Source organism: Ochotona curzoniae, unplaced genomic scaffold, assembly GCF_017591425.1.
Source record: "Ochotona curzoniae isolate NIBS_2020 unplaced genomic scaffold, NIBS_Ocur_1.0 contig_3498, whole genome shotgun sequence".
NCBI classification, from domain to species: domain Eukaryota; kingdom Metazoa; phylum Chordata; class Mammalia; order Lagomorpha; family Ochotonidae; genus Ochotona; species Ochotona curzoniae.
The window spans coordinates 7,231,378-7,258,467 of NW_024465885.1; the positions used below are offsets into that span (position 1 = coordinate 7,231,378).

Consider the following 27,090-nt stretch of genomic DNA (forward strand, 5'->3'; position numbering starts at 1 on the left):
TGTTTAGGTTAAATTCAAGTTTTTATTTTAAAAAATATGCAAATAATCAAGAAAGAGAATCCAGAAAATATTTTAAAACTGGGTTGCTATATTTGAGCTGCACTGTGAATTTGATTGATTCCAATATACTGGGCAATTTATCCTTAGAAATTCTATTATTTACTATCATAATATAACCTAGGCTCAGTTGGAGGAAGGTGACATTTAAAGTTATTTTCATTGTTGAGTTTTTGATAAGAAACTTTACATGGAGAACAAAACAAAACCAAAAAGGTAGAGACAGAGGACAGTGGGAAAGCAGAGACCACTCATGCAAAAGGAAGGTACTGGGAAAACTACAGCAGAAACCCAAGCAGATACTATGATCCTGACAACTGTGCAAATGTATACAAAGCAATTACTTCCAGAAATTATTCTTCAGAAAAACTGATTTTACGTAACATAAAGTACCTAGAAAGGCACAAACATAAATCAAGAAACAATCAAGAATGTGGAGTGATAAGAAATATAGCACAAAATCAAATACAGAAACCTGGCAAATTTGGAGGCAAAAATGAGGTTTCTTGTGGACAACTGCTTTTACTAATGAACTGATGATCTCAGACACAGTGCTTGCTTTGAACAGTTAATTATGCAAAAAATACAAAGGATTTAGAATCTAAGGAAACAATTTCCTGTATCCTCTAAAGATACAACAATTACAGCACAGCTGCTATGATAATTTCATTAATAACTTGTTGTCTAGTATGCTGATAATGCTAATGCCAAAATTACAATCAGTCTCAGATACTGTTTCTTTTCATTTGTTAAATACAAAATGTTAATGTCTGCTTTAATTGCTCCATGAATTATACCGCAGAGCAAAATCTAAGTCATCTTACTTATGTGTATAATTATTTATATATTGCACAAGAACCACTGGCTTTGTGGCTTGAGAGGTATAATGAGAAAGATGATATTGCACAAAGTATAAGCCCAAGCTTGAAAAAACTGTTTGACATCAAAAGAATTATTGTTACTCTCAGTTGGGAGTGGGAAATCATCTAATAGACAATTAAGACCCAAGAGAAGGTTTCATGAAAATAGAAGCTAACTTCAGGGTTTTATAGCTTTACAAAAGTATATCTGTTTTTACATCTAATGCCTGATAGATAATTCGGGCAGCTTCAGAGCTCTAAAATGGATGTCATGAACTCTAAGAATTGAAAGAAAGAGTACACCCTGACCATCAATCAATTAAGTTCTATTTTATTGGCTTGTCAGGGATTCATCAGCAACTTTAAATCTAAGAGTTATGGGAGCTAAAGATGCCTGGCATCTTGGAGCTTACACACTACTCCACCTATTCCTAAACATCTCCTGGGCACAGGCTGTCACTTCATCTGGCAATCCATTACGGCACTCAGCTACCTACCTGTCAGTAAGACTCCTTTATTTCTCTGCCCACCTATTTGGATGAGCAAATGTGGTGATACAACATTTCTTTTTTTAGTTCTTATTCAGTAGATTTGCTTTTATTAGTGTCAGAGGAAAGCCCAGCTCATCCTAAAGTGACTTTTATATACTTCCCCACCTTCAATCACCAAGGATAAGTTTTCTCCAGCCTTTTAGTTCTGTCTTGGGGTATAGATGTCAGGGTCCTTCCTATGTTGTGGCAGTTCCAGTGTGCAGTTTTTAGGTATTGATGGAGAGAGGTTTAAGTTTTTTTTTTTTTTTTCAGAGGAAGCCACAATTTTCTCTGGGAAACAAGCCTCAAGTATTTCCCCCAAATCCATGAAACTGTTTCTCCCATTAATACTCATATCTATCACCTACCTAAGACACACAAATGAAGCAAATTAATCTGATATGACATAAAGCAAGCAACAGGCAGCCAACTTGAAGGATAATTACAAGAACTCTTTCATTAAATGCTGTTCACAATCTGATTCTGACAGCAAGCACGACTTGGCCACACCAGTTCTCCATTTCTCTATCCCCTGTCATTACAGGAGAACTACATGAATGAAGTCTTTCACAGTGATGAGGAAAAGTAAAGGCACATTTTCCCCACCAATCTTTAAAGTAACATCAGAAGACAAGTTTCCTAATGACAGCAATGCTGTCATGTCAGGAAGGTGGGGAGTTTTCCGCACTCTGCTAGACATACCCTGGGCAGGGCACAGCACCTCAGTACTTGCCCCCTTGAAAATGCACCCTGAAACTCATTAGAAAAAAATCTACTTTTGGATTTCAATGCTACTTCTGAAGAATGCTGAGACCTACTCAAGTCATGTTGCTGATCATTTTTAAAGTGCCTGAAATAGACAGGGGAGAAGCTGGTATCCTCGAAAATAAATACACTAAACAAAGCATTTTTCCAAATTTAAACCAATATCTGTATCTCTTCTCTCTTCCCCCTCCCTCTCCTTTCTCCCCCAGCTATATATGTTTCTGGGGCAGTATAGGCTTATTTTCATTTAGTCCAATCACCAATAAAGAACAGAGGTTGGTTATCAAATGACCAAAATAATTTAATAGCCCCAGATTCCAATCTGTAGTAGACACAGGAGCAGAAGAATTGAATTTGACTGGTGGTTTCTTCTCAAGTAAAGCTTAATGTTGCAAACAGAATTCGGGGGGTGGGAGGAAGAGGTTAAAGGTCATATGTAATAACTTCAAAAATAGCTTTGCTGCACCTTCAAGAACAAATGCTTATTCTGAGATGCCAGTAGTCAGAGGCAAAGTAAAATTGCAAAGGAAAAAAGGAGACAGGAATCATGATTAGTGGAGAAACAAATCCAAAATTCTACCTTCAGCTCTCTCAATCCTAAATCCAATTGCTGTACATATCTAAAGGAAGCTGCACAAGCTCAGCAGAACTTGGTTGAGATTCAGACCACCTTGCTCCCTTAAACTCATTAAAAAGGCTGAGGACAAATCCAACCTTTGCTGGTTTTTGCTGATTCTGAAGACATGGTCCCGGTCTTCTTCTTTTTTCTTGGGACAGGTACACATTTCCGGTCAAATGAAACAGGACTATATTGAGGGAGGCTGTTAAATTTTTTTTCAAATTCTTCATCCAGCTTTGATGAACTATGGAAAATCATAAGGAAATTAATCAGCACATGACCAAATATTTGAACAAAAAAATGATATAAAATATATACTTAAGAAACTCCACTTGAAGACAAAGTCCATAGCAATTAGAACATGAAAGAAAACACTTCTTTTTAAAAATGCTTGAGAAGATTTACTAATACAGTTTTCTTAGTAAACTCACAAATTACATACAAAAGCAGAAATATCATTTAAAATATTAGAATTCTTTCAAGTGTGGTAATTTGCTAATCTCTCCATTGGCATCGGTTTTTTATAAGGTTCAGTGCAAAGTATACTCCATGCAGACTTACTTCTCATTCCAAAGATTCATATACATCTATTGGTGAGCTTATTAAGACCATAATATATTGATAGTTTTCTATGATCTGTTTTTAAAAATTCTTAACTAATACTTTATTAAGATAGATATACTCAAATACAACATAAAACAATCTTGAGTATTAGACAAAAATATTGGGAGTTGACCAGAGTGAACCTGGTTGATGAGCAAAGCTTCCAGCAGATACTGGCAGAGGCAATACCATGTTAACTTAAGCCACCCAACAACTTTAAATATGCAACCAGCAAAGATGGCAAATCCTTTGATGGGCTTTGCCTGGCTTTGGCAGTGTACCTCCTCGTTTCTAGGCCGGCTATTGTTTAAGATGCATCTTAGATGGCAGAAGCTGCAGGAGGACTGCCAAGCTTAGCTGATTAAACACAAGCTGAAAAGGGGAGGAAGATGGTAGCTTTAGTACCCACAAAAAGTTGATGTGTTAGGTTACTAGCTAGGGGATGTACTTGAAACGTTTCTGAGACACTCACAGTTTTGGAGGAACATACACAGCTGGGAAGCACAGGTAAGAGAATCAAATGATATCAGAATGGTGGACAGAAATGGCCATTACTAAGTTCTATCAAAGCAGTGGAGGAGTATGGCGACACCCTCACTCACCTCTTTTCTCATTTAGCTAGAAATATGTTTATAATGATGAAAATGCTGATGCTAATTAGGCAGTATCAGAGAGCTCTATAAGGCACAAAATTTCAAATATTCTGAATACCCAAAAGAAAACTGGAAAAAAACTGGAAAAAAAAAATAAAACACAGGTATAGCTTGTAAGGCCTCATTGGATGGCTGCTTTTCTTCTCTGCTCACCATCTATGTCTCTTTTGAAGAGATCTATACACTAGCACTGCCAATAATGAGGTGAAGTTTTCTTGGCTACTATTAAGCAAACAGGTGGCACATTTTCTGAGATTAAAAAGGTTTGAAACATTCATCTATAACGTCAGAAGACACATGATCCAAAATTTTCTCACTAATCCGTTTTTGGTCTGGCATGTCCTACACAAGGCATACCTAATAACCTTACTACTTTCAGCCAATATGTAAGCGGTGGGGAGACCAACAAAGGGCACTGAGGCTTGCTGCCAATTTAAACCTGTGGAAAAACACACTTAATTGTTTCCAAATAATGGCTTCAGAAGAACTGCACCATACACAATCAATTGGTGAACAATCTCTTTACAAGGACAGATTTTTAAAAGACTGCTTCACTACAGAAGACTGGTGAAAACACGAAGCCTATTTCACGTAAAATACTATTACGGGCAAAAAAAAACTATGAAAGGATTTCAAATTTTTTTTTGCCCCCAAATTAAAGGTTTCTGTTTCCATTTTCTGTGACTGTTCTGAAATATCCTCTCATCTCTTATACACCTGTAGCAGTTTCTAATGAAAGCACCAGCAATACTTTTGGGGACCCATAGACACTGACTTCTTTCCTTAGGACTGCTTATTATCTCCAGGGACACCTGCTCCCTTGTTGGTGTGTAGATTGACAAATGGTCTAGACGCTCAATGGTCACTTTTTCTAGAAAATCTGGCATGTGAAAATATCTGATAACAACAAATGTGGATGTTCTCATGACATTATTTAAGCAGAAGGTAGGCAAACCTAATATCAAACACTTCAAAATTTTAAATTATTGCATTAGAATTGAAATATATAAATTACAAATATATCATTTTTTCTGAAGATTTATTTATTTTTATTGGAAAGGCAGATAATACAGAGAGGAGAAGAGACAGACAGGAAGATCTACCATTCGATGGTTCACTCCCCAAGTGGCCGCAACGGCTGGAGCTGAGCCAATCCAAAGGAGGAGCTCTTACGGATCTCGCACATGGGTGCAGGGTCCCAAGGCTTTGGGCCATCCTCAACTGCTTTCCCAGGCAACAAGCAGGGAGTTGGGTGGGAAGCAGGGCCGCCGGGATTAGAACCGGTGGCCATATGGGATCCCGGGCATGCATGAAGAGGACTTTAACCACTATGCTATTGCGCCAGGCCCTAAATATATCATTTATTTTTTTAAAGACTTATTTTTATTATTTTTTTTATTGGAAAGGCAGATATACAGAGAGGAGAGACAGAGAGGAAGATCTTCCATCCAATGATTCACTCCCCAAGTGAGCACAACAGCCAATGCTATGCTGATCCGAAGCCAGGAGCCTCTTCCGGGTCTCCCACATGGGTGCAGGGTCCCAAAGCTTTGGGCCGTCCTTGACTGCTTTCCTGGGCCACAGGCAGGGAGCTGGATGGGAAGCGGGGCTGCCGGGATAGAACCGGCGCCCATATGGGATCCCGGGCGTGCAAGGTGAGGACCTTAACCACTGCGCTACCGTGCCAGGCCCTAAATATATCATTTATATAAGCAATCTTAAAGAGCAGCATCATGGGAAATAATTTTTACCCTCTCACTTTGTGATAGCCAAGAGAATTAGAATTAACCAGACTTGAAAGCACTATACTTCCAAGAAAAAATATTACTCCATAAACAGAATTGCAAATATAATGAATAAACCAAATATAATACATCTAATGCATAAAATTTGCATACCTTTAAGCACACTTATGAAAAAATATGGAGAATATAAAAATGTGCTTATTTCTATTCAATACATTCTTTTCAAACAGAGCTAATGAGAAATCTCAAAGGATTTTCAAAATAGTACAACTGAATAAGCAGATATTTTCCTCACCAGTATAAAGTATTGGATCTCTGAACTTGCTAACAAAATGCTTCATATTAAGTTTGTTTTTAAGAATCTTTGGCATAACATTAATTATGAAATAATTCTTAATGATTTTATCTGATGTGTGCTATTGTTTAATACTGTATTTCTATGTATAATTAATGCACTGAATGATCTCTATACCAGGGGAATAGTCAATCTAATATTTTTACCTTACAGCAACAGAACACAGTTTAAATAAAACAAGGTTAGATATCAAAGTTTACCCTTATTTGCCTTACACTTCACAGCTGTTGTTACTTTACAAACATACGTACACACATTTAGAAATATTAAGTGAAGTACACAAACTGAGGAAAATGGGCAAAATGAGGAAAACGGGCAAACTTAAACATACTTGTAATATGAATTAAATGAGCCTAATGATAGTGAAGGATTTACAATGCCACATCACTACTACGTGGTAGACCTAAATTTAATCTCAGATCTAAGTCTAAAATCTGTATGTTTTCTATTGTATCCAAAATGTGAATGTATTGTCACCCATAAGGTTAAGGTAATAGCAGGTGTCGAGTGGCATGCTCGATTGTGTTCACTAATGTCCTTCCTGAGGCTGCAGGAGGTCTGACAGGTCAATGTGCAAGCGGTTAGTGACTCACGTCGACCTTGAACATCTGCACGACGACCTGTGCAGTTGGGCCCTCCAGGCACTTACCCAAGGAAGGAGTCTTCCCTCGGCTTTGTCTTCTTGAACTTCTTGCTGCCACTGCTTCCACTCTGGCTAAATGTCCAGCTTTCTTCATTCCAACACCCTTCATGATCAGATGAGTTTCCTTTTCCTGAGCTTCGTTTTCCTAAAGAAATCCCAAAGACAGGATTTTTTGAATATCCTGGAGTGGGAGATTATTTCAGTTGCTTCATAAATAACCTCTTGCACTTTAGGTATCACAGGATGTTATCTGTAACTATTAAGGGTAATTTCTGTTGGACTACTTTTAATACTTAAATATGCAAAAAAGCGACTTTCAGCTTCTGAGATGCACTGTTTTCTAACTCAACAAGTACCACATCATCAAAGAAACAGATCAAGTTAGTGTTACATAAAGTATGGGAGCCTTCTGTTGATGAACTCTTGCTAATTCTAATTTCTGTAAGATTCACTGGAATGCTAGCCCTAGAGAACTAAGTAACGCTAGGTATCTTTAGTCAAAGCTTGTTAGATCTATGACTCACATATCTGTTGTTGGAACACAGCGTGGCAGATGTTATATTTTAAAATAGATGAATATATTTGAAATACTCTATGGAATAAAGGTATACACAGTAACTAAGTCCTGGATTCTGTCATGTTTTGAAGGGTCCTTCACTTCAACTAGTTTTGTTCAACTAATGGAGGAAGGGCATATGTACTTGGCATCTCCAGGAGAAGATTCTGTGAAATATTCATATATTTGCTTCAGACACGAATTTTTAATTTTAAAAACCAAATCCAGCAGCAGGCACCATGATCCAGCAGCTAAAGCCACAGCTCAGGACACCAGCATTTTCTACTTGAGTGCTTGGTTCGAGCCTTTACAAATATGTCTGGCACAAGTGCTTGGGCTCTTAGGAATGTACATGCTCTGGGAAATTCCTGGCTCCTTGCTTCAGTCTGACCTAGCAAGGGCTGTCATGGCCATTTGGGGAGTGAAAAAGCAGATGGAGAATTCTCTCTCTTTTTCTCTTCCTCTCCTTCTCTTCCCTCTTCCCTCTTCTCTGTTTCTTTTAAATAAATCAATCAATGTTGTTGTTGTTTTTTTAAAAAGCTCTAAACACAATGCTAATGCTAATGCTTCAAAAAAAATGGTTCTTAGCAGTTTTAAAAAAATTTTGAATAATGTCACACATTTATAACTTGAAAATATCTGCAAAATACATCACCTTTCTTTAAATGGTGCCAGAAAATTTACAGAGAAAACAATAATGTGTAACCATAAAGAATCAAATATATTATTTTGACACCATACTGTTCTTTACAGCAGTTCTTTTCACTAGATCTAAGGTAAGTTGGTTTTTGTGCTCTATAGGCTGTTTAAGTCACTTACCTCTGTCAACATTAGCTCGCAGAGAGGTGAGCATGCCCTCTGACACCAGGGTTTTATAAAGAGCACCTTTGCAAGACCTCTCAGATTTCCTGAAGCCACAAGTCTCTATTTTTCTGTGACAATCACTGCCCTCTGTCTTGGCCTGTCCTGACAGGCTGGGTGGTAGCACGTCCTCCGTGGGGGTCAGTGGTTCTGCTTTTATGCTCTCTGGAAGCTCACCAGAAATGTTCTTGCTGGTAGTAAGACTAATGAAATCTGGAGGTCTTGACTCTTTGGTGGTATCTAAGGATTTCTCCTTGGACATTTTCTTCTCTCTTGATTTCACTTTTTTCTTTGGTGGCTTAGCATCCAAAATGCTTCCCTTGCCACTTGAGGATGGGCGGACCTTTTTGCGAGGGGCCTCTCCGAGCTTCTCAATGCCCCAGTCTCCTTTTGCAACTGCTTCAATCGTGTATATGACACTCTCAATGTCGGACTCTGAAGACTGTCTCTTCTTGCAGGGCTTCTTGGGTGTGGATTTATCACTCCCATGTCGATCCATTTTGCTTTTCTTCTTTTTCTTTTTTAGTTTCTCTGGTTTGTTTAATGCTATGGGATCCTCGATGATCATGATACCATGGGGACGGCACATGTGATCCTTTCTACCGGGAACATCACTGATTATTATCTTGCTACTGGCAGAATAAGAAAAATCAGGGAAGTGACTACATTTCTGATCTTCCTCTAATTCTTCCTTTCTGATTTCTTTGGGGTCTTCCATTTTTATAGCCATTACATCACCCATTTGTAGCTCCTCAAAATTTCTTAACTCTTTAGACTCTCTTAAATTTTCCTTAGTTGATTTTTCAAAGTCGGCTTCCTTCTGTAACCTGGCTTCATCTGTTCTTTCCATTTTCATTTCTCTTTCTTCCTTTCCCTTCTCCAGTTCTTTAAGTCTTCCACCATCCAATTCCTTTGCTTTCATTAGCTTCGATTCTTCCATTTTTACTCCTTCTGATGCCAGACACATCTAAACAATTAAAACAAAAACAAAAGAACTCAAAAATCCTCATTGCCCCACAGTCAACTTTTCCAATAATTCCTTTAAAAAGATTAAAACAGACTTAAATTTTACAATTATCAGCCCACTTTTGTCAACTTAAGCGGTTCAAATTAATCTAAGGTTGTGCTATGCATTACAGTGATAAGCATTAACTATTAGACATACATCTAAACTCTCATTTTTCAGCTTTGTCAGAAGCTTTTCCTATAAAAACAAGACGTAGCAAGAAAGCAGAATGTAACTCAGACTTGAAGGATCCAAGTTTGACTCTTAGTTTTGGTACTTAGTAACTTGTAACCTAGAGGTCACTTCAAGTCCTCACTTCTCTGACACCCTTATGAAATGGAAATGGTCCTATTTCTCAGGAAGACCCTGTGGGTTCTATGTAAGATTCTGCTTTCACGGTAGCAGTAAGTTCATTTTCACAGTAGCACAAACTTAATCTTCCCAAAATTCTGTTTGGATATTTGCCTTTACTTTTTCTTCAGGGGAAATAAAGATAATAGCAATAATTTATATGTAATCACTTGAAATTACAAATGACATGATTCATTAAACAGCAATAAAAGTTTTAGTTAATGGACAAATCATTATTCGTCCACAAAGGCTGACAGACAAATCTAAACACATGAAAGTTCAAAACCAAAGATTTTTCTAAAATATATATATATATATATTTGAAAAGCAGAAAGAGAAAGGTAAATATCTTCCATCTTCTCTTGGAACATTCCTTTAAATCAGGACTGGGTCAGGCCAAAGCCAGAAGCCCAAAATTCAGGCTGGGTTACTGATCTACAAGGCAGGGACTCAATCATCTGAGCCATCACCTGCTGCCACCCAGCATGCACTTGGAATTGAAACATGCCAGAAACTCGGAACTGAAAGTGGAGTTGGGAAGGAACTCATGTACTCTGTTACGAATCGGGTGCCTTAACCACAGTACAAAAAGCATCTGTTTTTCTCTTTTTGCTTATTTTGTTTCAATCCTGCTCAGTTTTTGTGGCAAATTTAATCTACTCTGTACTTATTTGGGTACAAATTTTGAACTGAACAGAGGTTAACAATTTATTTCATTTAATGACATTCTGTTTCTGGAATATTTATCCGTTTGAATCTTTAATGGAGAAATCATATGGAATAAGGTATAGCTATCATATCTTTTTCTAAAAAGTTCTGAATATAAAATCATATGTGGCCTCGCTTAGATTTTTATTCTTCACTGAGACTCTCCAAATTTACCTGTAGGATTCAAGGGAAAAACAGATCCTCCCTTTTTAAGTACCTAGGTACCTTCGAACTTCAGTCATTTTCTACAAAGAAAACTGAAACTCACTTTAAAACTTATTTTCATTTTCTGGGTTTTCAATCACAGATACTTAATGTTAAGATTCACAAACACCTAACCAAATTATTGACACTAAAGGTACAAAAATCAGTAAGATCAGGTCTCTATCTTTGGAGACTTTACCAAGAGCCTGGTAATGCAGATTTAGTCAAGGGCAGCATAAGCCATCTTACTCCTAACTTGCTCGATCTGCTTTGCATTAGCAACTTACAGAAGAAAGATGACGGGGTTTTGCTTAGTCAATAAAAAATCAATCACATGAGCTTGATCCACTTTTAAAAATCATCACCTTATCAAATGGCAAGTTGTCAGAGATCACCAACATCTGTGAAATCCATGTTTAAAATAGATAACATGCTGAATTAAGTATCAGATGCTCTTTGCCTCATTTTTTTCCTCACAATTTCAATGCATCATGAATCCTTCTGTGAGATTATGTTATGATTAGTAAGTCTGAGAAGAAATTGGAGGAGGGCTGGGGAAGCAGACAGTGTGAATTTTAAAAATGAACATGACAGGAGTGTCCAGCCCTTCAGATCATTTACAGGGAAGATCTGAACTATTAAGAATTCACAACAGTTGCCTTCTTCAGGAATTCATGCAAGTTAACTTTTAGAACTGAGCAAATGACTGCAAAGACTGAGAACTTGACTTTATTTAACCTAGTCAGAAACAGGCTAAAGCAAATGCTACCTTTAATCTTCATTGTTTTTACTCTTCTGGGAGAATGTGCTGTTTTTGCGTAAATTTTGAAATAAGTTTATTTTCCTTCCTCAAATTGTCCTATCCCTTCATGTACACACTATTTCATGTTGGAGAGAGACTACATTAGTCCTGGAAAGAGGGCCACAAAGGCATCCTCAGGGTAAATTATATACTTTTTAGACCCACTAGCACTGTACTGGCCTTTAATAGGTCATTTCATGGACCTTTTACCATATAAGCTCTGGTTTTATAGTGCCATGGCAATAGTTTGCATTTGTACAGGTTCATCTTAGCAAACCTAATAATACTTTGCAAACTCTATTCTCTGCTTCAATATTTTTCAAAGTGATTCTCATTACTCCTGATAGGATTCTACAGCTAGGAATGAAATGGAACAACTGCAGACGTTCACTCTGGGGACATATTCTGGGGAATAGCATTTTATTTCCTGTGTAGGTAATTACAGCAAACACCAGTCATGCTTTACTTCTTTGTTTCAGGCTCTTAATTTTTTTTCCACAAACATTGTATATTAATCCTAAATTGTAAGAGAAACAATTACAATGCTGAAAATAAAACTGTAAAAGAAAATACATAACTCTGAATTAAAAACTACAAATCCAAGATTTACTCATAAGGCAAAACCCAAATGAGACTTTCAGAGAGTTGGATGTCATTTTAGAAGTTCAACTTAACCTTCTCTAGGCAGGAATCCATGAAACTTAACTAACTTTTATACAGATACAGCGGTAATTGAATTTTTAAAATATTGAACAAAAACTGAAGACACTGTCATTCTTAGTTCTGTTCCTGAGAGCTACTTAAATTAATTTACTCTCAAATCTGTGAAGAGACACTTTATTCTCTTAAGAGTCTTCTGATATAACATCCCAGGTTCCTCAACAGTTCACCACATATAAAGGCTTCTGATCTTTCAAAATTTGGGTCCCATCTGGATAATTAGATGGTCTTGGTGTTTTGAAGTGATCAAAGTTTTAGTCAAAGGGATATTGCTGGTAACCAAACATCATTGCTTGTCTAAAGCCACATAGTTAACTAGATAACTTAGTCTTGAACCAAAAGACAAAATCAGCTCAGAAATGGGCAATGGCACAACCTTCACTGGGTTCATGTGAGGCAAAAGTGAACAAATGTGTACATATACAACTTGCATATGACACAAAACTGTATGTTAGCTGAGGAAAATGGGTACTTCAATTTACATATGTTTCTAGCCTTCTTGTAGCATTATCAGATGAAAAGTGGGACTTCTGTCAGTTGATAAAGATGCTAAGTATCTTTTAATATGGTCCAAAGACGAGTTCTTTATTTCATTGGGTTTGTGGCCAACTAAGATCCTGAATTTCTTTACCCACATAAAATGCTGGGAGTTTGGACGCTTCCTTTTCTACATGTATTTTAAAGACTTCTTTGCTATTTGAAAGGCAGAGTCAGAGAGAGAGACTGAGAGATACTAAGAGAAAGAGAATCTTTCACTCCCCAAATGGTCAAACTGACTGCAACAGGGCCGGATCAGTTGCAAACTAGGTGACAAGCACTTCTTCCAAGTCTCCCAAATGGGTGTTAGGGCACTAGGCCTCTTCTACTAACTTTCCTAGGTGCATAAGCAGGGAGCTGTATCAGAAGTAGAGCAGTCAGGACTCCAATAGGAGTCCCCATATGGGATACTGACACTGCAGGCAATGATTTTACCCATGATGCCATAGTGCCAACCCATTCTATCCTATATTTTTTAACTAATTTATTTTTGCATGTAAAAAAAAGACTATTTTTCTGGGTAAAGTTTATCTCTTCAAATTTTGAATTAAATTATCTTCTATCTTTGTGTTAGTAATATATTTGATAAAGGTTTTCTTTTTTAAATGTCTTGCTCGAAATCTTTGGTAACAATGTTGAGTGGGATATGGATCAAGGACAGAGCCTTCTGGCACTTCCAGACTCTAAACTTCTAAGAATGTTTTATTACTAGTCTAAATTTCCTCAAAGACATAAAAGATCATCCATCAAAAGTCTTGCTGAAATTTTATCATCACATTTGACAACACTCTCAAACTTTCTAACAGCTCATAATGACAAAGGAAAGAAAGTAGGATGTACTATACTTCAGTTGGTGTCTAAGCAGAAAGAAACAATTTTAAGCATACCTAGAACTTAACATAAAGAAAAGATGCGTAACACAGGTCTTGGACAATTGAGATGCAGAACTGAGATGATAGGGCAGTCCAGGAATTAACATTAGCAGTAGGCCATACATGGATAAGTGAGGGAAAGAGACTGAAGCCCAAGGATTAGGTCCTTGGTGGTAGCCAGAAGCACGGTAGGTATACTGGAAGGAGCTGGGACTAGGTAGAGTTGTCGACTTACCTTCACCTTGATTCCTCCTCACCCCTTTTGTTGTACATCCTGGTGTCTCTTTTCTTCATCCCTAAACCTTGTGCCAGTGTCTCCCATTAATGGAACCCAGGTGGAGGTTGGCAGCAGAGGAGCAGAAGAAAGGCAATTTGGAATCTCCTCTGGGATGGTACCTACGGTAATGCCCTTTTTCCAGGGAAACTTTGAGGATTCCCAGTTTTCATCTTTCTTCGAGTTCAAGCACTGTATTACTAGAATAATTTTCAAAAGCTCATAGATTTTAGATATCACACTGACTCCTTAGGAAAATTAGAATTTTTCTGTTTTTGTTCTTTTGAGTTCTCCTGTTTCTCTAAAATTTGTCAAAGATTATCAAAAGTGAGACTGAAATCTCATTTACAAGGTCTTTTAACAGCCTACAAGCTCATTTCTTTGCTACTGAAAAACTGAATTAATATACCAAAGACATATTACTCTAGCTTTTGCAAACTGATTTAATATTCACTTAGCTTTTTCACACATTACTGCTTCAACATAATTTTCTTCTCCCTCAAATGGTGGCAAACAGTAACTAAATCTCTCTCGCTACTGCTCTGTGTGTGTGTGTGTTTATATGTGTATGTGTTAACTATCTTTTCTCTAATAGTTTCTTCCTATTTTAATCCAGCTCCAACTAGTTAAAAATAAAAAATACTTAAACAAATTATTTATTTTCACAAAAATCTAGCTGACACTGTGTTTTAGAGTATTTTTCTCCTAGTAATTGATGCCATTCTTTTACAGTCCTCTTTGGTTCTTTTGTGCACAAAGTTCATTTTTTTTACAAATTCATTAATGTTTGTGGATAATCACAACTAGAAAAATATCTACCCCATTATTTGAGGGAGAGAAGATGAGAGAAACAGAGAGAGAAACAGAGGGAGCAGAGAGGAGAGGAGGGTAGAGGAGGAGGGCATATTTATATATTCACAGATCATATACATATTACATATATATATATACATATCTATCTATCTATCTAACTAACTAACTAACTAGGAACAACTAGGAGAAAGTATTTATATCAATCCCAGACCTTATTTCATTTTAGAGTCTCTTCGTGTGTGTGGTTCCTGAATTTTTGGAAACTCACCTTTCTTTAAGTCTAATTGTTTATGTTTGACTCTTTGAAATGTCTTGTTCTGGGCCCAGTGCGATGACTCAATGGCTAAATCCTCACCTTGTAAGCTCCAGGATGGGTGCCGGTTTATGTCCTGGTTGCTTCATTTCCCACCTAGCTCTCTGCTTACAGCCTAGGAAGGCAGTAGAGGATGTTGCAAAGTCTTGGGACAGTTCCTGTGGATACCCAGAGGAAGTTCCTGGCTCCTGGCTTGGGATTGGCTCAGTTCTAGTCATTGTGGCTACTTGGGGAGGGAACCAGCAGATGGAAGATCTATCTCTTTGTCTCTCCTTGTTTCCATAAATCTGACCAGCTTTTCCAATTAAAAAAAAATCTTAAAGAAAAAATTCCCCTGTTCTTAAGCATTCTATCCAAGTATCTTCTAAACACTTTAGTCTCTTGTCCATTACTACAAAAATCATTCAAGATGAACTATATGGTTTCCGGTGTTGATTATTTAGTCCCCATCCATAATAGCCTTTTCCCCATGACATGAACAAAACCCGAGAATAGCTATGGATGCACTAATTCACAAAATGTCTCATTTATAGTTGTGAGCAAATTCTACACCGACAGGTAGATTAAAAAGCAGAGATTCTGAAGTCAGATTGTCTCACATTTCAGTTAGGCTCTGCCACTCGATCATTCATGGCCAAGTAAATTTATTAGCAAGATTTCTCTAAATGTTTATATATATTGATTTCCTAATTGTTAAAATGTAGGTAATTAACTTGTCTTTTAAATTACTTGTCATTGAAATCCTGTAAGGCTCTATCAGGTACACACGTATAGCACTGAAAATAGTACCTAGTATAAAATAATAACAACATACCGTGGCAACCACTTCTCCATGGCCTGGGGCCACAAAGAATGGGTATCAGGTGCCCGACCTCGTCTGATCTTGGAATCTAAGCAGGGTCGGGCCTGGTTAGTACTTGGATGGGAGAATGGGTATCAGAATACCGATATTACCATCATTATTTGTAGTAATATTCATATTAGCGGCAACTAGAATTGGTATACTAACTGGCTCATTCCAGTTTTTCATCCTAGGATTCAATGATTCTACACCTCAGGAAATATAATCAGACACAACAAAACTACACTTAAGTTCCCAAATCTGCTACCTTTTAAGAAGCAATTCCAGGAAATATATAAAGCAAGTCCAGTTCTACCTTTGGGTTTAAGCGTACACACTTCCATTCTCTGTGGCTTCCTATATCAACATTTTAGTTTGACAGGAATGTGTGCATGCACACTACATTTTACATTTTGCATGGACACACACACAACCACACATTCAACATAAAAGAACACAAATCATTGTGAAATCAAAGGAAGAAAACTGCAATATAGGCAACACAGACTAAATATCTGTTATTAATTCAGTCAAGCTGCTCTTGGCAAAAGGATTGGTTGTTAACAGGATGTTGAAACAGTATGCTCCACAGCAAATGACAACTTATTTTTCCAATATTATTTTAAATGTAACAACAAATATTCTTTAATAGTGAGAATGGAAAATCTTCTGGACATCTTTTAGGGAAGGAATTCCCTTGGCTGTATTCAAAGAAGCTAAAATGTTAATATTTCAAATCAAAGGATGAACATAAATATTTGAAACCTATTATCTATACCCTTAGGTGCTTCTGTATTTTCTACAGCTAACTCAGAGGGCATAAAATATATTCTTTTCACCTTTGTATTCTCCAAAAATACCCCAGCAGCTTTTGAAAAAGAAGAAATTCAATAGATAATTGTTTTAAATTGGATGGTTCATTAATTCCGAAGTGATTGATGAGTCTAAAATGCATTCTCATTAATACAGGAAAGAGTTATTTTACAAGGATACAAAACAGTGTTGATCATGACCAAACTACTGCCTGACCCAGACCAACAATCGCTCTTTCCTTGGTTACACTTCCTAAAAGCACCAGTGAAATCAATCATTAATATTTTAATTTTATCTTTGCCAAAAGAATTCACACTGAGATTTCCGTTTTGTGTAGTCAGATAAGTCTGACAGTGCCATGCAGGAAGAAATATAAATCATTCCAAAAAGAACAGGAACTTGTAAACTGAAACTGACATTTTTTTAAACAGATCTTAAGGGTAGACATGTTAGACTGATGTATAAAGTTCCTCTTCTAAACGATTATGAAGAAAAACTTAACAGACACACTGAAGATGATAAAATGTGCAGCAGAGGGATTACAGTTTATGCACCTGGGTACAGACAGCTTGCCATTTTTAGTTCAGGTAAGACACATCTAACACTCCAGGTCTGTTATCAGGGACTCGCTTCAAAGTCGTAAAGCAAGCATTGCTTCAAGCATCTATCTTCTTGAATCAGAAACATCTTAAATATATTCCTCTCTACAACTGTAAAGATACTGATTCATTTCTTTAATGTGTCTTGCTTTAAAGGGCTTAGTTAAATAAATGAAAAATAATAAATCATGTATGTAGATAAGAAATAATATCACAGCAGTAGAAACCATTTAACTGGTACTAAGAAATGGTTAGTGTTTCCAAAATATATCATAGTATTCATTCTACTGACATTAATCAAGAAGCTTCAATTTCAAAAAAATTTTTTTAGTACAAAACAAATGTTTTGTAACTAGGGTACATTTACAGTCGCTTAACCTTAATCTGAAGAGTTTTCCAAGGTGTACATTTCTCTCATAACTAAAGTCATGTTGCTTTTGCCATAATACTATACACAGTTTGACAGTTCCTGAAAACAAAGAATAGCATTGCTGTGAAAAAAATTTTTTTTCAATTCTGCCTGTCTTAAGAGTAAGTGACCACAGAACAGTAGCCTAAGCATCTCTCAACACCAAAATGTGAGCATACTAAATAGTTTCCTATTTTGTTAACTGAAACAGTTGGGTTGGGTGAAACGGTAGTTTAAATATTTATCTTTATTCAGTATTTTTTTTCTGTCATCACTGCTTTATCAGAAACCGCACAGTTTCCAAGGATTCTGTATGGAGTAGGGATGTTTTTTCCTCTCCAAGGCCATCTGCTAAAGTCTCTCCCAAAGATGTTAAAGGCAGTCATCAGATGCATTCCTATATTTCAGTTTCTCCCAAAATAAACTGGTTCAATTGGGAATGAGATGAAAAAGTTTTAGGAGCTTTCTAAAAACAGCTCATAATTCTGCATAAAAAGATAAGGAAAGAAATATACCACTTTCAAATAAAAGGTCTCCTTGAATGTATTTGAAGTCCTAGAATTCATTTATATGATGACAGTGTAGGAGGAAATGAGCTGAGATCTGCAGGTTTATATTCTGAGCTTGAAGGAGTTACAATAAGGATAGATACATATTGCCCATCAATAAAATAGGAAGATATAACAGAAAACTTAAACCAAGTCAGATCTCAATCAAACACCACAATAACTGGTAGTGGTGGGGAATGCTAATATGAATAGAGGGATCACAGCCAACTAAGATTTTCATGGAATTTCCTGCTATTTTCTACATGGGATATCAATGATTCATAACCTAGTTTCGCTTTAAATGAGCCACAGGTTTTTGTAAGATTTCCTTTTTACAGGTACTAGAGTATTTTTTCTTATCTATTTGCTTGATTTCAAGTTGTTTCTTTTCTTTTTGAAATGAGTAAGGTAAGAAAAACTAGAGATGAGGCGTCTGGAAATCTTCATTCTACAGAGACAACTGTTCCAATTCTCTTGGAATTCACAAGATCTATAACGCTGACTTTTTACATATGGTGAGTGTTATCTGTGGAAACCCAGCATCTTCACCAACTTCCCCATATCTAATAAAGGACAACACATAGGACAGTTACCACAGACCAATCCATCAATCTCAGTGTGCTCAGAGGATCATGGGCCCCTGACCTTCCAAACCCAGCTATTTACTTAAACAGCAATTCTCTCCCCTCTTGACTCTAACGGTATTAAATTCCTCAACTACTTCCTCCCCCTTGACATCTTTCCTCTTTCCTTTTCTACGAGCAGCGTTTGTCCTTCGGCTGTAAACATCCAGGCTCCCTGAAGTAGGACTCCCAGATCAGAGTTAAACATCTGGAAGACATCCTTCTCCCACACCTTCAGGCCCAGAGTGGGATCAGCTCTGACTCCATGTTTCTGATTCTGGTTCCCATTCTAAGTGCCCCAAGTCCTATTTTCAAGCCTCTCACACCGGATGTTAGAAGTTTTCCATGTGCAGAGCTGCCGAGAGGTACTCTCCAAGTGCTGCTTTCACCTCTGCATACCCCGAATCTCCAATTACTCCTTATCCTTTTCAGGTACAACTTCTTTGTTCCACACTAAGCATCACCCCAACGTTGACTCAGGGTTACACTATATTTTCAATAAATCTCCTGGCAAAGCTCTCTACTAGTGTGACCTATACAGTGCTATCTGCCTATCTCTGTCTTACACTGCTCCATTCACAATCTCCATTACATCTAGGTTTTTAGGTATAAAGAGAAGTGAGAAAGTGAGAAAGTGTAATTGGACACGGATAAAGACTGCTGGCCTCACAGTCCAGGCTCAGCAGAGAATGGAGAGGATGGGTGACATCGGCACAGGAAACACCTCTAAGGTTACTCCCTAATCAGCTCTGACCAACTACTCTCATGAAGGAAGGACTGTCCTGTGTCACCACATCTTCTCAGTTTTCAGCTGAAGTCAGAAATCTAGATTTATATAAAATCTAACTTTAAAATATTAGCCACTAGTTGAAATGTAAACATAATATAGGTCAACATACTATGAGCCAAAGAAAGAAATCTCTACGGATTGGATATGGTTCAAAGGTTGCTAGCTCCAATGTCTAGTTGTTCCTAAACAACTCCTTCACCAAGAAACCTCTTCATGGTCTCTCTTCTCTGCTTTGTCCTCAGAATATTCTTGCTAACATTAAATTTTGCTAATGAAAAGTTTCAGACATTCTTTTTATATATAATTCACTGCTTAAGCGAAGCTCTGTCATTTCAATGCATAAATCCTTACAAAGTCAGTTGTACTTTTCTCCCATTTCTTATTCACTTTTTTCTTATCTCTGTGTAACCTCTTTGTGGACAACCTCTTTGAGGACAACTCACACATTATCATTTCTACAATTCTCACAATACCTTCCAAAGCACACTCAAAAACATACTTATTCAAGAGTGTAAGCTATCTCTTGGTAGGGACCGGCATGGTCGCCTAGTGGCTAAAGTCCTTGCCTTGCATGCACTGGGATCCCCTATGGTTCTAATCCCTGCAGCCCCACTTCCCATCTAACTCTCTGCCTGTGGCCTGGGAAAGCAGTCAAGGACGGCCCAAAGTGTTGGGACTCTACACCTACATGGGAGATTCAGAAGAAGCTCCTGGCTCCCGACTTTGGATCAGTTCATTTCCGGCTGTTGCAGCCACTTGGGGAGTGAATCATCGGATGGAAGGTCTTCCTCTCTGTCTCTCCTCCTCTTTGTATATCTGCCTTTCCAATAAAAATAAATAAATCTTATTAAAAATATATCTCCTGGTAGTTTACAAAGTAAAGGCATTTTTGAAAAAGGAAATATAAGCTCCATGTCACTGACAGCAGCCTTGAACAATCTGTCATCTTATGCTGCCATACATACATGTGTAGGAGTAAGCTGTCTTCACAGATACTTCTATAATATGCATATGCCTATAACAAGCAACTTGTGCAGTCTTTTATATCCATCTAAAACGGAGTGACAGAACAGCTCAGTGTTTAACAGCATGGATTAAAGAGACTGCCTAAGTTTCAGTCCACACTGGACTAACCACTTACTGTCCATGTTCTCTCAAGGAAATTATGCAATTTCTATGCTACATGGTTCCCTAAAGTGTACAGGCCTACTGATTACATTACCTACCTCAGAGAACATGTGAGAATTAGTGTACAGGCAATACTTGAGCATAATGCCTAATACAGAAAGCTCAGTAAATCATAGCCATTATTATCTCACATTAGGTAATAACACATACTTACAGAAGAAACATATGATGTCAAAATTTATAGTCTGGGGTAGACATTTATCTTAGCAGTTAAAATACAGACTAGGAGTCCAAGGTTGGAACGTCTGGGTTCCAGATCAGCTTCTAGCTTCTGACTCCAGCTTTCTGCTGATGAAGACACTAGGAATGGTACCAGAACAGGTACTTATGGGAGACCCTCAAAGCTCTTGGAATCTTTCTGTAGTCAGGGCTCTTACACATTTGCAGAATGAACTAAGGGCTCTTTTTCTCTAGCCCTTTTGATATCCCCAATTTATATAAATAATTTCTTAAAGATTAAATTATTTTATAAAATGTATAATCCATTTTAAATGACATTTAAAATTATTTCAGAAAAAAAAAACCCAGAAGTAGAACTAAGTAGTATTTTAGGATTGTGCTCCAGCATCTATTTGTATCTTAAAACACAAAAACTGTACTGAGAAGTAGGATGATTCTAAAAGGTTTATAGATTTTAGTTCTCACGCTAAAAGTGTGTACACATACACATGCAGGTAGCTTCAGAAGCCTACTACTATTTACATAAAGTAGGCTTTCAATAATTATTGCCTAGTAACACAAATTGCTCTACTTGTTATGTTGCAGTTTGTTTTGTTTTGTTTTTGCTGATATGCACAGACTGCTGGCCCTCTTCAGATAGGGTCCTCCAATGGTAGCATCAGGAATGTGCACAATGATTTGCAGGGGAGACGCTTTGCTGTTCTTCATGTGATCTGTTCTAATTAATTTCAAAATGAAAGGAAACACAACATGATATTGTACCTGCACAACTCAGGCAACTGATTAACTGAATGGTACCTGGATGAACCTTTTGAAGCTGTGAGTGTGAAGAATTGTTGTTCTTAATTCTCTAATCTCAGCAGGAATCTCCATTCCTGGCTGGATAAATTCCTTAAGAATACTTGGAATAGATCCCGGAATATTCAGATCATTCTGTTATTAAATGTCTGATTAGGCACTGAGTGTTGTGCTGCAGCAGGATCAAGTTTTGCAGAGATGGTATCACATGGGAGTGCAAGTTCCAGTCCTGGGTGGTACATTTCTAATCCAGGGATTTGCTGACCGGCCTTGTAAGGCAGTGGAGCATGACTCAAGTGGTTGGAATGCTGTACCCAGGCGGGAAATAAAGATGGAGCTCCTGGCTTCTGTTCTTAGCTTGCCCCAGACCTTGCCATTTGTGGCGATTTGAGAAGTGAACCAGAAGATATGGAAAATGCTTCCCGCTCCCTTTCTGTAACTCTACCTTTTAAATAAATAAGTAAAAATATTTTTAAGTCTATTTAATTTAGAATGCCCACATTAGGGCCTTCCTTAAGATACCTCTTAGCTATAGCCAAGGAAAGGGCAAAGGTCTTCACTTCACCAAAACTGAAGGTACAGGCCAACTGAGTCTCTTTGTATGAGTTGCCAATATGCTCCATTTTTTTGTGTGTTTGTTCACCTCGGTAGAGGGTACTGTAATAAATACAACACTCCCTATTTCTAAGAGGTATGCTCCTTTCCTCTTCCTGACATGGGAATGGAGTGGTGGGAGGAGAAATGATTCATTTGGGTCAGCATCTTAGTCTTTCACAAATCCTGAAGTCTTTGCCTTACAGACAGAAGACACAATAGAAATTGTCCATGGTTACAGCTTTGTTTGTTTGTTTGCTTGTACTTACTAAATCTGATCTTGGGATATGCTGTGGGCAGGGATGTATTCAAAATTTTTAACAAGCAGGAGTATCCACTGATAAGATTCTAGACTCAGAATAGGAACAAGATACTGCAGATCCTGTACAGCACTTCCCAGTTACTGGAAAGATCAAGGCAAATTGGGGATGCTGGCAATGTTGCCACAAGAGTGTTCAGGGAGTCATGGGTTTTGTATTAATATACTTTGATATTCAAATAACAAGACAGCTGTAATAATGCAAATCAGATGATTATTTCTCTTGCTTGTGGCAGCATTCAAGAAGATTCGAAACAAAGGTGTCTCCACTGTATTTGTGCCTGATGAGAGGCCATGCCAGGCCCTCCTGCCAATCTCTCTTCATGGCTGTCTACTGACTTTTATCTCACCAAGCTGAATTACTTCCCATTTATTCGCCTGACCCTTGGGAAATGCACATCTCTAAAAATCAAGATGTACAGTGTTGCAGACCACTCCAGACTCTCCTTGCTGCCAACTTCGTTAGCTCTTTTTTTGCCTAGTCAGATGGATGAAGGGTGCTACAATAAATGTGTCTGAAACAGTCCTTGCATCTCTCCAAAGAAGACATTTTGCACATACTTCTCCAGTTTTTAACAATGCATCTCTTAGAGCTGCCTTCACTTCTGTTGATAGATGGGAGGGGTAAAGAATGCAAAGCACTTCTGTCCTTTCTTCCCTGGGACAGAGAGGAAAACCAGAATCTTCTCAAAGATTGGAGAACTTAGGATATCCATCATGGGATGATGACTGGGGAGATTACAGTGAGGAATAGAGAAGGAACCCATGGAGCGGTATAGGAAATGATTGTTGGACTGCAAATGCCAAGAGAAGGATCTGGTCCAAACTAGAAATAGTTTCTTAGAGACTTTCCTTTTGGGAGATAAGAATTTAAAGTTATCTCTTCAGATTTCAGACAATTCCGGGCACCAGAGAAAATGTTGCTCCAACATCTACTCATGCTTATTTTAAAAAGCTTCAGAAATATGTGTGAGATTTCATTAAAGAAAAATGAGTTTGAAATTCATGTTGAATTAAAAATTTAAGAAGTCTATACTTGCGATTATTTAGAGATGCTAATATATCCACTGGGCATATATGTAGGTTTAATTAGAAACTGGAAAGAGCTTAGGATGTTCTTCCAAAACACATTTTTCTAGTATTATGATATAATATTCATGTGGTTCAAAAATAATGAAAAAAGATTTTCCTCAGAAATTATTTTTCATCAAAAGCATATATTTTTATTCATATAAGAAGCAAACTTGGTATAAGCTGATTTACTATTTTGGAATAGGCTTATTTCAGTCATTATACTCCTTTAAATTATGACACCAGCATTAAAACATCTGTTAAATCATAGCATCTGTTTCGTATTTTGGATGTATCGCTACAAATTAGAAAAGTGGTCTTTTTAATGAGCTCTGATCTAATAAGGAAGTCTTTCCAAAATAACAGATACCAAAGAAAGAACATGAGAAGACAAGTTCACTTTTTAGCACCCTCCCAGCAAAATATTTCTGAAGATCATATATCTTAAATAAAAGTTCTGCTAAATAAGGATATTTTATATTGAAAATCATTTTTACTATTTAGAGTTTGCTACGTCAGAATCCCTCTGTTTGTATATATTTGTGTGTGTGTTTGTGCCTGTGTGTAGACACATAAATTAACAAACAAAATTACATATCCAGAAAAGGCAGAGACAGACACTTGCATCATCCAGGAATAATCTTTTTTTTTTTTTTTTTTTTTTACAAAATATATTGTCTTGACATTCTATACAGCTATAAAGGTATAAGACAAACTCACAACATTACAGTCTCTATTTCCTAAGATATGCTTACACGTATAAATCCCAAGGTCTCTCTTGGTTGGGTCTTCATTATTGAACTGTATGTGAAGTCATACATGGCACAAACTCACCCCCTTTCCTATACTACCATGTTCTGTGTCTTTCCAATATTTCCTTGCAGTTTTCCAGTCATTCATAGACCTGTATTTGTCTTACACAAGAAGCATGTCAGCTTAAAGTTTAACACCAATGAGTTAGTTTGTCCAACTGTTTATGAGTTTAATATTTCATTTTAGGTCTTTTACATTTTATATTAATATTTCAGGCCTTTTACATTTTTATATTCTAATTTGGATCTGGCTAAGCTTTAAAAGCCTAATTTAAAGATGACCTATATTTAAAATGCTCAGCTTTATGTTTCAAAACTATCATAAAATACAGAAATCTTAAAGCATGATAGGTCATCATTGGTTAAACAGATCTCAAAGGATCTATGAAAGAACTAAGTCACTCACAAAACAAATCAGAGGGAACTCATTGGAAGGAAAGTTAGTAAAATGTGAAGAAAAGGTTAGTGTAAGAGACTTTTTACTACCTACTTTGTAGCTCCTAAATTATGTCACCAATAGACATAAGTACTGTCCTGAGGGTCTTTGCGCCCTAGACATGTCTTCTACAACTTCCCTTGAGGCACATGTTGTAGTCAGGCGGAGGAAGCCATTGCTCATGCTCATGGGAGCAGCAACTGCCTCCAACACCTTCCTTCCCACCAAGGAAGGGCTCCGACACTCACAGGCTTTATGAAAACACGTTAACTGCTTTATGAATGGGATACTAGAAGTTTACTTCCATCTCACTTCAAAAGCACTACTGACAGGGCCAGCCCCATTATGGTGCAGTGTGTTAATCCACTACCTGTGGCATCCTTTATGAGCACCGGTTAGAGTCCTGGCTGCCTACCTTTTGATCCAACTCCTTATTAATGTGCTGGAGAAAGGAATGGAAGATGGTCCTAGAGCTTGGCATCCTGCACTCATATGGTAGACCTGGATAGATTTCCAGGCTCCTCATTTGTCCTGGCCCTGCCAGGGATACCATGGCCATTTGGTCAGAAAAAACCAGCAGATGGCAGATTTCTCTCTACAGCTCAGCCTTTCAAATAAATAAGTCTTTTCAAAACAAAGTGTAATTGGTAGATATTGTAAACCTAGACTTGAGAACACATTATATGAATTCTTCATTGAAAAATCGAAAAGCTAAAATATCAACCACATGATTTAACAGTGCCTTCCAGGGCTATACAGATGGCTTACAAGAATTAGAGAAGTGTAAAACAACTGAGGCTAATCTCTTTTTAAAAGATTTAGAGACACAGATGGATGGAGGAAGGAGTGGGAAGGAAGACAGAGAGAGAGATATTTTTCCATTACTGGTTCATTCCCCAAATGCTCACAACAATTAGGGACGGCACAGGCTAAAGCCAAGAGCTAAAACCTCCATCCTCCTCTCCCTCAAGGGTGGCAGAGGCCCAAGCATTTGGGTCATTATCTGTTTCCTTCTGAGGTGCATTAGCAGGAAGTTGGATAGGAAGAAGAGTAACAGGGACTTCAACCTGCAGTCCAATACGAGATATCAGTGTTGCAAGTAACAGATCAACTTGCTGTACTGCAACTCCAACCCCTGAGGTTAGTTACTCTTCCATGTTCTGATTGGATTTAGTTAAACACACCTGAGATAAAAATCAACCTTATTTTAAAATTGGGTAAAACAAGATTTTTACAATAATCTGGGTAAACGTTTTCAATGCTTAATACCTTTTAATATCAAAACTCCTTTTTCCTAAAGTAAAGGTTAATGCTCTTACTGTTGCAAGTTCAATAACACGCATTTTTTTTTTTGTGACAGGTAAGACAATCTAGTTTAAGAAACTTTGTCATAAACATTTTGTGATTCCTATCACTACAAATCTTAACATATTCTGAAAAACTTGCCTCTGCCAGTTGAAAGAGTGCAGACTTTCCACAGCGTTTTACAGGCTCAGCACCACCCAGTTGCGAAGTATTTGAAGAAATCTATATTGAGAACAATAAAGAGTATTAGTGGTACTAGAATCTTTGATTCTCATTCATATGCATTCAAGAACTTTCTTTAGCTTATCCTCAGAATACCATGTCATGCTTTGATGACCAGTTTGAAAACAATTCTTGGCAAACAACCTCAAAAATAATTAAAAAAAAAACAGTAAGATTTCAGTAGCTAATTCAGGTACTATTTTGCACTGGCCAGGATTTATATTTAACACTACAAAATCTTAAGCCAAGACATGCATTTCCATTTCTAAAGACTAACGGAACTGGCCAAACACAAAAGGTTTAGAATCATCTTGTATTTCCCGATTTTCATTTTCAATTTCAGGAACATACTTGGTATCTCCATGGAAGACACTATCATCAGCATCAAGCTGCAATATGACAGGAACTTGGGAAGCTGAGTTATATATAAAAGATTGATTCTATCTTTGAGAGTAAGCCCTAAAGTACATGCAAAAACCAACAAGACAACATGTTAAAACTTTACAGTCAAGAAACTACATTATATCATGAATCAACATATAACATGATATTAACCGCTACTTTTATATATTTTGGCTGAACAATGGCTGGACATTGATAAACAGGACTGGTACTACGGTTTCTAAGTTTTAGACAGAAATTTCATTTTCAGTATCTAGCCTTGATAAGAGATGAGAAGGATATTCAGTCTTAAG

At 37.2% G+C, this 27,090-nt stretch overlaps 1 protein-coding gene across 2 annotated transcripts in view; it reads right to left on the reverse strand.

The window, feature by feature from the left end:
- BBX (BBX high mobility group box domain containing) overlaps positions 1-27,090 on the reverse strand; it is a 275,103-nt gene that overhangs the window by 36,001 nt on the left and 212,012 nt on the right. For both annotated transcript variants that reach the window (XM_040980525.1, XM_040980524.1), the window contains 4 exons: positions 26,315-26,395; positions 8,206-9,214; positions 6,837-6,975; positions 2,927-3,075 (listed from right to left, as the gene is read on the reverse strand). In XM_040980525.1, the coding sequence (XP_040836459.1) occupies positions 2,927-3,075; positions 6,837-6,975; positions 8,206-9,214; positions 26,315-26,395 (1,378 nt within the window). The remainder of the gene's footprint in view (positions 1-2,926; positions 3,076-6,836; positions 6,976-8,205; positions 9,215-26,314; positions 26,396-27,090) is intronic.